Source organism: Caretta caretta, chromosome 10, assembly GCF_965140235.1.
Source record: "Caretta caretta isolate rCarCar2 chromosome 10, rCarCar1.hap1, whole genome shotgun sequence".
In the NCBI taxonomy this organism is placed as follows: Eukaryota; Metazoa; Chordata; order Testudines; family Cheloniidae; genus Caretta; species Caretta caretta.
Window position 1 is genome coordinate 79806563 of NC_134215.1, and position 12036 is coordinate 79818598.

Here is a 12036-nt window from a genome sequence, read left to right on the forward strand (position 1 = left end):
TCTGAGGATTTGTCCTATGTGGGGGAATCATTAAGAAGTGTAGGGCTACCAGAGTCTTTTTTACCACCATGTCTTTAGGCTTCCTGCAAGTGGATTTAGACAACATGGTTTAAAAAGCAAACAAACCAAAACCCACTGCTTGTCTCAGTAATGCTCCCACCGTATAATTTTTTTTTTTTTTTTAAAGATAAGGTTAGAAATGGTCCATACACAGAATTCCCACTGATTTCAATGGGAGCTCTGAGCTTGGAATACTCTACCGGATTAAACTCTAAAGCCTCTGAAAAATGGAATTTTATAATAGCTATAATGGCTATTCAGCTATTTCAATCTTTTGTGTATACAATTATTGTAGATTTATAAAAGCTTCTCTTTTAAGAGCTTATGTTAAAAGCCGTCTCCTTTTTCATCCACTGTTGATAACAGGTTAACCAGTCTTCCAAATATGTGTGGTATGAGGGTGTACTTAGTACATTTGGCATTATGAGTTCAAGATAATTCCAAGATAACTATGAACCTTTTGTTATTAAATAGAGCCTTCAAATTCAAATTAAAACCCTACCCATTTCATATCCTCCAGTTCAAATCTGCATGTGGCTGATATTTTCCTTAATTGCATTAGACATTTTGTTTTAATAATACTAAAAAAGGATAATATAACATTAATTATCTAATATTAAAATAATGGATATTCAGAATCTGCAACACTGTCTTAATTTTCTCCACTGTGACAGGGTGTATCCATTTAAAAAAAAACCCAATAAGTAATTAATTATTTCAAACTAATACAAAAGTATGCACAAACGCTAAACTAATTAAACAAAACCTACATCATTCATTGCTTCTGACAAAATAAAGTCTCTGCATCTGGTAAGGATACAGAAGGATTTGCAGAAGCTTAAAACTGATGTTCCGGCTGATAGCAAGTCTTATTATACATTTCTGACTGTGTGACAGCAAAATATTGAAAAAGTGATTTTACTGTAATTCATAAGACAAATTTGGTTTTGTTTAGTAAGCATAAATTAAGCATCAGCAAACCTGTTTGTTTAGCGAAGTAAGCTATAATGAACTCGAGTGGGGAAAAAAAGCTTGTCAGATCACTTTTAAATTGTCTAGTTACACTCTCAACATTTGCAAAAAGAAAAGGAGTACTTGCGGCACCTTAGAGACTAACCAATTTATTTGAGCATAAGCTTTGCTCAAATAAGCATAAGCTTATGCTCAAATAAATTGGTTAGTCTCTAAGGTGCCGCAAGTACTCCTTTTCTTTTTGCGAATACAGACTAACACGGCTGTTACTCTAAATACTAAACATTAAATAAATGTATATAATTGTTTCCTGTAATACCAAATTTGCAAACACTATTTGTAAGCTCAGAAACTTCTTTTTCCCTAACAGAAGTTGGTCCAATAAAAGATATTACCTCACTCACCTTGTCTCTCTGTTAGTCTGGAACCAACAAGGCTACAACTATTTCTGAGATACGTTACTGCATTGTGATTAATTGCATTGTTCTTCTGGATATATACTGATGTACTGTATAAACATGATTAATTTCATAGTGCATTTCTTTCTAAAATGCTATTTCTCTTTACACACAAAATCTCTGGCTTTATTTTATTAAGCAAGGGAAGAGGTAAATTTCTGTTTTAAACAGTTAATATACAGCAATAGAATTAGAAGTGAGAGTCCAGCATCACAACAGGGGTATTATAACAGAGCTCCTATAGTTCCATATTGCTACAACCTACTATATCAAATACCTTTTAAAATATATAAATTACTTAAACTTTGTATTAATTTGTATAAAGATTTTTAAAAAACTAAACGTTCTACTAGAAATTTAATTGATTCAGTATCATGAGAATCATGGCACAGGTTTCCCACAAGTTAAAATATTTTTCTGTTAAGCAGTAAAGTCACAAAAATGCTTTTTAGTTTTATTTATTTGTTTTAACAAAATTGAAGTCTTAAAAAATATTATCCTTACTGATCAAAGGAAAAATATTCTGAACTCCTTCCAGTCCTCCACAGATGCAACATACATGTGAGGTGCTGTACCATCTTGAGCTTGGAAATGGTTAAAATCTTAGCAATGTTAAACAGAGATTAAAAATGTACTTCCTTATTTTAATTGCTACACATCCTACAGTTCTATAATCCAGAGTGACTTTATGTTTTGCTTTTTGGAAATACCAAAACATATTTTTTAATATGCCATATATATTAAAAGGTCAGATTTGCTTTGATTTAGACGCCAAAGGATAAATGGACAAGTGTTTACCATTTCCCATTTTAAAGAAAAAAGCTCAAAACCATTAACCAGACAAAATTGATCATCTTTGCTTTTTTTCACGTGTCTACACACAAAATTACCACAGAAAAATTTGTAGGCCTGATTCTCTTCTGCTATGCACCTGGTATAGTCATTCACACCTATGCATAATAAGTCCATGATGTTTCCATTCCCATTTAGTAGCATTTAGAATTTTTGGGGCTCCAAGAACAATACTACCAAACTTGCTTGAACCCAGTTCTCTGCTGATGCATGCTTGCTGCATCTTTCATATATAATTTTAGCTTTGCTACTGCTGTTACTGGTAAACCTCCATTTGGAGGACATGGGAAATGGTGTATACTTGAGTTCCGCCCACCGCAGTTCAAGAAAGAGTCTTCCTGCCCATGCATGAGACAGGAAGCGCAGCTGGTCAGAAGCAAAACAGTGTAACTGACTATATGTTAAGTTTATTTGTATACCCAAGATACACACACTGAAAAAAAGGTGTGAATTTCTATACATGGAAGAGAGAGAGGTGTTGTGTATAACAGAGTGGGTACCAAATTTTTGGATATGAATGTGATTTGTTTTTTTAAGTCACCCTTTACTGTTGCTAGAAGCAACCTTGGGGATTGCCTGGGATTTATAAGGTTTGCAGACTGTACTGCTGTCAGCCAAAAATTCCTCTCCTAGGAGGAGCAATAGTTGACAACTTCAGGTTCTAACTTGCAGAATTTTCATTTTGTTTCTCCCCCTCCCACAGGTTTTTCTTTGGAGGGAGCAGTCAGCTGTAAGTGTTTTCTAGATGCATATTGTTTTATCATTGGAATGTCATGACCAAATGATTTCTGTTGTGGTAAATGTTCAATAGTATTAGTTCAGACAAATATTGCTTCTGAGGAGACAGTACATTGGAAGGCACATGCCAACTGTGCTGCCAGTTACTGCCCCACAGGGAATTAACAACTATTTTGGAGAAGGGAATAATTCACTGCTTAGTAACTCTTCTCAAACATCTGCTAAAGCGGAACCCATTGTTACCCGCAGCCATTCATACAGTCATGCCTGAACTAGAAGAGAGTGAATTGCAATAGAACTTCATCTGCTGTCACCTTAATTTATGATCTTGTGCCTATATTTCATCAATTCTGAGACATTCCATCAGGAGAGAGTATGGTGTGATGTCAGTGATCAGATGATACATAGGAAACTAATGTGCAGGAAAGTAGATTATTTTAATTTACAGTCTCTGTGGGACTTGGTACAACAATTCTGTCCCCCAGATTCTCTATAGAGTAATACCTTTTCTTTTCTTTTTTTCTTCTTATGACCCTTATTTTTTTTTAAAGACCTTACCAGCAGCATTTTTGCCTGAATTTTTTAAAAATCTGTTTTGTGCTTCATTGGGGAGGGGGGGGGGGTTGCGGGAGGGGGTATTGTGAATCAGCAGTTTTGATTCTCAAATGAAGACATTCAAGGATTGCTGGATTTGTCATATAAAGTCACAACAGAGCAGAGGTTCACTTGATTCAATGGCTGGGTCAGCCAGAGCAAGCTGCGTAGTTTATCATAATTATAGACAGATTTGTGAACTTTATATCAAAGGGTTGATTTAATCCCAACAAGCTTTTGGGGGGAATTTTTTTTTGTTTGTTAATTTTATTTCTCTCCTCCACTCCTGCTCCATTAGGCTGGCTCCAGGTTGTGACAAAGTTCCTGGGGTGTGTTATGTGTGTGTGTTGCTTCCTTGTCTCCACATATCTAAGGAATGTGTATGAGATTGTGAGTCATGAACTTCTGACTTCTAATCCTGGCTCTGCCGCAGAGTTTATAGCCTTAAGCAATTTGTTTCATCCCATTGTGCCTGACATCCTCATCTCTGCTATGAAAATAATATTTACCTACCTTTTGGGGAGGAGTTCAAAATGTTTTACAAATCAATTAATCTTCACATGTAAAAGTGCTGTATCATCTAAATGTTATTTGTATGTATAATAACTCAATGGAAGGGCTGTTGTGTGTATGTATTGTAACTGTAAAGTTGACCACCCATCAACTGGTTACACCAGTGGTCCTCAACCTATTTACCATTATGGGCTGCATATGCAGCTCGCAGTGTTATGTGGGCCACGTACACAGAATATATATATACTGTCTGTATTACCTGAGAATGTCACATGGGCTGCAGCTGTGGGCTAATTGAGCCACAAGTGGCCCATGGGCTGTGGATTGAGAACCACTGGATTATACAATTGTGTTTGCAGTAGCTGGGTGGCGCAGCTTTGTAGTGTATAAATATATCCACTCAGACTGGGTTGAAGCCATTGGGATACTTTACATAAGGGATCTGAACATGGGTATCTGGAGAAGAAATGCTAATGCACTAAATGTAGTGATGTACGTATGAAGGCCCATTCTGCTTTGAAATAAAAATATAGTTCTGCATCACAGAAATGGATTATTGAATACAAAACTGTTTAGGCTCTTAACAAAGGGAAAGAGAGGTCAGCTGTTCAGTGAAGGTTATTTAGTTGCTAAAGGATTGGATTGTTACCAGAGTACAGAGGGCTTTATATGTTTGTTGGTAAGGATTAAACTAAATATTTGGAAAATGGATAAAGTAGCTTGAAAAAAATCTCTCGTTTGAATTTTTTTTTTTTTTTTTTTTTTGGTATAGTGTTTGCTTTTATGTATATTGTTGGTAACTTGGAGGTGGGGAAAAAATCAATGATTTTTTAAAAATTAGAATTTACCTTGATTACAGCTAGGCATTATTATTATTTTATTAATGACTAACATCATGTGAAGTGAAATTTTGCTTGTTTTTCAAGACAATTGAATCAGATTTAAAGCACCCTCAAACTTTAGGGAAATTCAGACCCAGATCTGGATCTCCCTTCCATTATAAATTATTAAATGGTGGATTTTTCTGGTCATGTCAACTGTAAGTTAATATTTACTGTTAGTACATCATGATGTATTGTATACCATGGAAACATAGGACTATTATTAGTCACTCTTCAAAGCTTTCTGGATATAGTACTTGCTATAAAAATTTTGAAAACCTGTAACTTCCTGGTATTCCATCCTAATGAAAAGTCCCATAGAACAGACTGGCAAACCATAACATGTATTTTTACTGCTGAGGGGCAGTCTGTGTATCCAAAAGAATTTCCAAAGAACCCTTTAAACCTATTCAAGGGACACAGGATAAATGTTTTAAAACGTATTCTTTAAGTGTTTTGTTAATCACTCTGTATTAGAACTGAAATAATTTTGAAAATCTAGCATTTGCTTTCTCTGAATGTTTGTTTCTCAGTCATTCAGATCATGTGACCGGCCTGCAGAAGTTCTAATTAGATATATCCACATGTGTTATGGATGGGGAAATTGTTTGTGACATGCAGTTTCTTTCAACAGATTTATATTAGATAGTTACTTGTCAGAAACTGGATCAGAATTCATTTAAGATTTTTTTTTATTTTTTGTTATAAAAACTAATTCCAAGTGCAACTGAGTAGGAATGAGTGCCACACTGAAGACATGTCTATATGGAAACACACAGGAAAGTTGAGGTGAATCAGCTGAAAATGTGAAGTCAGTGCACATAAATTTAAAAATTAGTTTAACCTTAGTTTGCTGTAACTTTGAACTAAGGACATAGATGCCTGTCTGAGAGCATCCACTTGGGAGTTTAATGCACTTTAATGTACGTACATAGATTTCACATCTTTGATTTGCCTTAACTTTCTTGAGTGTCTCTATGTAGACAACCCTTTACAGTAGTGTACATCTTTAACAATAAGATCATTAGTTTAATTCAGGAAGAGGCTGCAGCAGCAATAGTTTCCATATACTCTGCACCTTGGGATCAAATTATTTTTCTTCTTGATATAGTTTTCCAAAGGTGAGACATGGGTAACTCTCACCACTCAAACAAAATCTGTATGAAAGCTGAAGCAAACTTTTTTTTTTTTTTAAATGGAAAATGTGTAGCTAGCTTGAAGTAGTAACTTTATGGCTTAGTCTATGCTTAAAAGTGAGGTCAACATAGCAGTGTCAGTCAGGGGTGTGAAAAATACACACCTCTGAGTGCCACATCTATGCCAACCTGCTGCAGAGGAGCATGTGGATTGGATGGAGACTTCTCTTAGAGGAATGTGGGGGGGAGGGATAGCTCAATGGTTTGAGCATTGGCCTGCTAAACCCAGGGTTGTGAGTTCGATCCTTGAGGGGGCCATTTAGGGAACTGGGGCAAAAATTGGGGATTGGTCCTGCTTTGAGCAGGAGGTTGGACTAGATGACCTCCTGAGGTCCCTTCCAACCCTGATATTCTATGATTCTATGAATGTCTATTGATAGAGATTCTCTAGGTTTTAGTGAGGAGGAGAGGATGGAAGAGGATAAAGTATGGGCCAGATCAGATGAGAAACATTCACATAAAAAAGAATCTGACGCATCAGAAAAGGGCAGAAAAATAAACAGTGACAAGTTTTTAAAATGCTTGTACACAAATGCTAGAAGTCTAAATAATAAGATGGGTGAACTAGAGTCCCTCGTGTTAAAGGAGGATATTGATATAATAGGCGTCGCAGAAACCTGGTGGAGTGAGGACAATCAATGGGACACAATCATTCCGAGGTACAAAATATATCGGAAGGACAGAACAGGTCGTGGGGGGGGGGGGGGGGGGCAGTGGCAATATGTGAAAGAAAATGTAGAATCAAATGAAGTAAAAATCTTAAATGAATCCACATGTTCCAAAGAATCGCTATGGATAGTAATTCCATGCTCTAATAAGAATATAACAGTAGGGATCTATTATCGACCACCTGACCAGGACAGTGATAGTGACGATGAAATGCTAAGGGAGATTAGAGAGGCTATCAAAATAAAGAACTCAATAATAGTGTGGTATTTCAATTATCCTCATATTAACTGGGTACATGTCACCTCAGGACAAAATGCAGAGACAAAATTTCTTGATACTTTAAATGACTGCTTCTTGGAGCAGCTGGTACAGGAACCCAGAAGGGGAGAGGCAACTCTCGATCTGGTCCTGAGTGGAGCGCAGGATCTGGTCCAAGAGGTAATTATAACAGGACTGCTTGGAAATAGTGACCATAATATAACAACATTTAACATTCCTGTGATGGGAAGAACACCTCAACAGCCCAACTACTGTGGCATTTAATTTCAGAAAGGGGAACTATGCAAAAATGAGGAGGTTAGTTAAACAGAAATTAGAAGGTACAGTGACTAGAGTGAAATCCCTGCAAGCTGCATGGACACTTTTCAAAGACATTATAATAGAGGCCCAACTTAAATGTGTACCCCAAATTAAAAAACACAGTAAAAGAACTAAAAAAGAGCCACTGTGGCTTAACAACCACATAAAAGAAGCAGTGAGAGATAAAAAGGCATCTTTTAAAAAGTGGAAGTCAAATCCTAGTGAGGTAAATAGAAAGAAGCATAAACACTGCCAAATTAAGTGTAAAAATGTAATAAGAAAAGCCAAAAAGGAGTTTGAAGAACAGCTAACCAAAAACTCAAAAGATAGTAACAAAATGTTTTTGTTAAGTACATCAGAAGCAGGAAGCCTGCTAAACAACCAGTGGGGCCCCTGGATGATCAAGATACAAAAGGAGCACTTAAATATGATAAAGTCATTGCGGAGAAACTAAATGAATTCTTTGCTTCAGTCTTCATGGCTGAGGATGTTAGGGAGATTCCCAAACCTGAGCTGTCTTTTGTAGGTGACAAATCTGAGGAATTGTCACAGATTCAAATGTCACTAGAGGAGGTTTTGGAATTACCGTAATTGATAAACTTAACAGTAACAAGTCACCGGGACCAGAGGGCATTCACCGGGACCAGAGGGCATTCACCCTTGGGGTCAGTCCTAGGACCAATCCTATTCAACATATTCATAAATGATCTGGAGAAAGGGGTAAACACTGAGGTGGCAAAGTCTGCAGATGATACTAAACTGCTGAAGATAGTTAAGACCAAAGCAGACTGTGAAGAACTTCAAAAAGATCTCACAAAAGTGATTGGGCAACAAAATGGCAAATGAAATTTAATTTGGATAAATATAAAATAATGCACGTTGGAAAAAATAACCCCAACTATACATACAATATTATGGGGGGCTAATTTAGCTACAACTAATCAGGAAAGAGATCTTGGAGTCATTGTGGATAGTTCTCTGAAGACATCCGCTTTTTTGACTGCCGCTGCACACTGCGTGAACAGGATGTGGAGAATATCTTATTGCCCTTATATAAATCCATGGTATGCCCACATCTGGAATACTGTAAACAGATGTGGTCTCCTCATCTCAAAAAAGATATACTGGCATTAGAAAAGGTTCAGAGAAAGGCAACTAAAATGATTAGGGGTTTGGAACGGTTCCCATATGAGGAGAGATTAAAGAGGCTAGGACTTTTCAGCTTGGAAAAGAGGAGACTAAGGGGGGATATGATAGAGGTATATAAAATCATGAGTAGTGTGGAGAAAGTGAATAAGGAAAAGTTTCAGAGTAACAGCCGTGTTAGTCTGTATTCGCAAAAAGAAAAGGAGTACTTGTGGCACCTTAGAGACTAACCAATTTATTTGAGCATAAGCTTTCGTGAGCTACAGCTCACTTCATCGGACGAAGTGAGCTGTAGCTCACGAAAGCTTATGCTCAAATAAATTGGTTAGTCTCTAAGGAAAAGTTATTTACTTGTTCCCATAATATAAGAACTAGGGTCCACCAAATGAAATTAATGGGCAGCAGGTTTAAAACAAATAAAAGGAAGCTCTTCTTCACATAGCGCACAGTCAACCTGTGGAAATGCTTGCCTGAGGAGGTTGTGAAGGCTACGACTATACCAGGGTTTAAAAGAGAACTAGATAAATTCATGGAGGTTAAGTCCATTAATGGCTATTAGCCAGGATGGGTAAGGAATGGTGTCCCTAGCCTCTGTTTGTCAGAAGGTGGAGATGGATGGCAGGAGAGAGATCACTTGATCGTTACCTGTTAGGTTCACTCCCTATGGGGCAGCTGGCATTGGCCACTGTCGGTAGACAGGATACTGGGCTGGATGGACCTTTGGTCTGGCCCCAATATAGCCATTCTTATGTTTTTATGTTAACCTAACCCTAGTGTGGATGCAGCTATGTCTGTGAGAGAATGCTTCCATCAATGTAGCTAATGTCTCTCAGGGAGGTGGTCATACAATGACCAGAAAAACCCCTTTGTCAGAGTAGACTGTGTCTACAGTGATCTTGCTATGCCAATACAGTCTCCATAGTGTAGACATACCACGGGTGGGCAAACTTTTTGGCCCAAGGGCAACATTGGGGTTGCAAAACTATATGGAGGGCTAGGTAGGGAAGGCTGTGCCTCCCCAAACAGCCTGACCCCTGCCCCCTATCCACCCCCTCCCACTTCCTGCCCTCTGACTGCCCCCCTCAGAATCCCCAACCCATCCAACCCCCCCGTGCTTCTTCTCCCCTGACCGCTGCCCCGGGACCCCACCCCCTACCCAACCGCCCCTTCTCCCTGTCCCCTGCCTGCCCGACCCCTATCCACACCCCCACCCCCTGACAGGCCTATCCAACCCCCCCTGCTCCCTGTCGCCTGTCTGCCCTCCAGGACTCCCCACTCCCTTACCATGCTGGAGCCAGCCACATCGCTGTGCTGCCCGGCAGGAGCGGCGGGCCAGAGCGCTGGCGGCGTGGCGCGCTGAGGCTGCGGGGGTGGGGCGACAGCAGGGGAGGGGCTGGGGGCTAGCTTCCCTGGCCGGGGGCTCAGGGGCTGGGCAGGACAGTCCCGCCTCTGAGACATACCCTATATAACAAATCAAACCTTATCTGTTGTCTAAAACATTTGAAACAGTTGTGAATTGTGTGTGAGCTGCGTACAACTGAATCATTTTAAGTAAAATTCCAGTCTTGGTTGAGTAAGACCACATCTTGATTATCATATACAATGATAAAATGATTTAGCTAATGCCTTTGGTGCTGAATACTTCATGATTAGCAGTATGTTCAGAACATTCCTCTTCTCTCTAGACATGTTTTAATGAAATTTCTAAATTTACCCTTTTTAAACCTCAGTTGGTGAAAGAGGCTAACTGAAACCAGTATTTGCTTTACTGTTTAAGTAAAACTGTGGAGATATTTCAGAGAGTCTGGGAAACATGCCACCCTGAGCTCTTGTACGTAATGTAGTTGTAGCCGTGACAATCCCAGGATATTAGAGATATGAAGTAGGTGAGGTAATATCTTTTATCGGACCAACTTCTGTTGGTGAGAAAGACAAGCTTTCGAGCCACACAGAGTTCAAAGTAGGTCCTGAAGAAGAGCTCTGTGTGGCCTGAAAGCTTCTCTCTCTCTGTCTCTCACCAACAGAAGTTGGTCCCACAAAAGATATTATGTCACCCACTTTTTCCACTGACCAGCATTTTTGCACTCTGTAGTCTGCTAGCTGAAAATCACAGGGCCTGTGATTACCCATAATTCCCATCTACTTCAGTTGGAGTGATGGATGCTGAGAACACCTGCAAATCAGGCAATTGGATTTTTTGTGCCACTAAGCACTACACTATCACACTCCAGCTCTTTCTTTAACTGTAACTTGAAATCTAGGACAACTGTATTTTCAAGTCTGTTAGCCCAAGACCTATCCCCATCATTACCATCCCAATCTGTATCTCCTGTTCTTATATAGAGAATATATATATATACAGAGATTAATAGGACAGTGGAAAAACAGGCCCTCTGTAAGCACAAATAGATTGTTGGTGCTTACAGCTGCTACTGTAATTTCTGAGAGATGTTTACTTTCTATTGCAGTACTGTTTCTTCTAATCCATCATGTAGGTGTATGCTTCTGTCTATAAGCAAAACCTAAATTGTCTGTTTCAAGATTACTGTTGATTATGATGGGGGGAGAATGAATTTTCTTCAGTTATTTCTGAGTTCTTATTGAGTTTTCAGTATCTTTTGTTGTTGTTGGTTGTTTTAACCTCTGGTTGAAACCCTTTTTTATAGCAAACTTGAGTTTGGCGGTAAAGTCTCCCTGTGGAGGTCTTGTTAATTGGGCAGAAGCAGTTAATCACATGGTCAGTTTTTGCACCATCATCAGTCCCCATGGCTTCCCTTCTTCCTATGATCTGCTCCAGTGTCTGTTTTGTTTCAGTTCAGTTCATACATGTTACTGAGACTGTCTCCTCGAAAAGCATATGTTTCAGGTTTTCTGTGACATCAGGAACGCTGTGGCAAAGGAGGAAGAACCAAGAGAAGGATTCTTGGTTTTTTCAGTCCAATCTATAAACTACTTTTGCAGATTTATTTTGTGCCGTTGGTTGCAGAGCCCTTACTCTGCAGGATTGTGCCAGAGCCCTTCAACTCATCTGGCCACCTCTTTTCCTTTGTCTGAAGTCCATATCTTCCAGCTTTTGAAGATTGAGGACACGGATTGTCAGTATGGAGAGAGAATATTATACAAAACAAAATGTGCTTGGCTATACTTTCTTTTTACATTCCTTCTGTCATTGAAAGTCTGGTTTTTAAATAGAGCTGTTTCCATTCTGGTCCTCATTGATGTTTGTGTCCTGATGATACTAAACCTGAAAATGTGTCTTAATCCATCCCAGAAATGAGGTGATGGCTAATCTGCAGGCAATTCCTGACACTAACCTTTTTTATTTATGGGCTACTCAAGGGCATGCTGGAAATTGAGCAGTTTCTTTGATGACTGACT

The 12036-nt window shown here is 38.8% G+C and overlaps 1 protein-coding gene across 4 annotated transcripts in view; it reads left to right on the forward strand.

Moving 5' to 3' along the window:
• The window catches only part of MAP2K1 (mitogen-activated protein kinase kinase 1), a 66955-nt gene that overhangs the window by 8557 nt on the left and 46362 nt on the right, over positions 1-12036 (forward strand). The window contains exon 2 of one of the 4 annotated variants that reach the window (XM_048867394.2): positions 3046-3072. The exons of the other annotated variants lie outside the window; for them this stretch is intronic. Coding sequence (XP_048723351.1) covers positions 3046-3072 — 27 coding nt within the window. The remainder of the gene's footprint in view (positions 1-3045; positions 3073-12036) is intronic. 4 annotated transcript variants of the gene reach the window in all.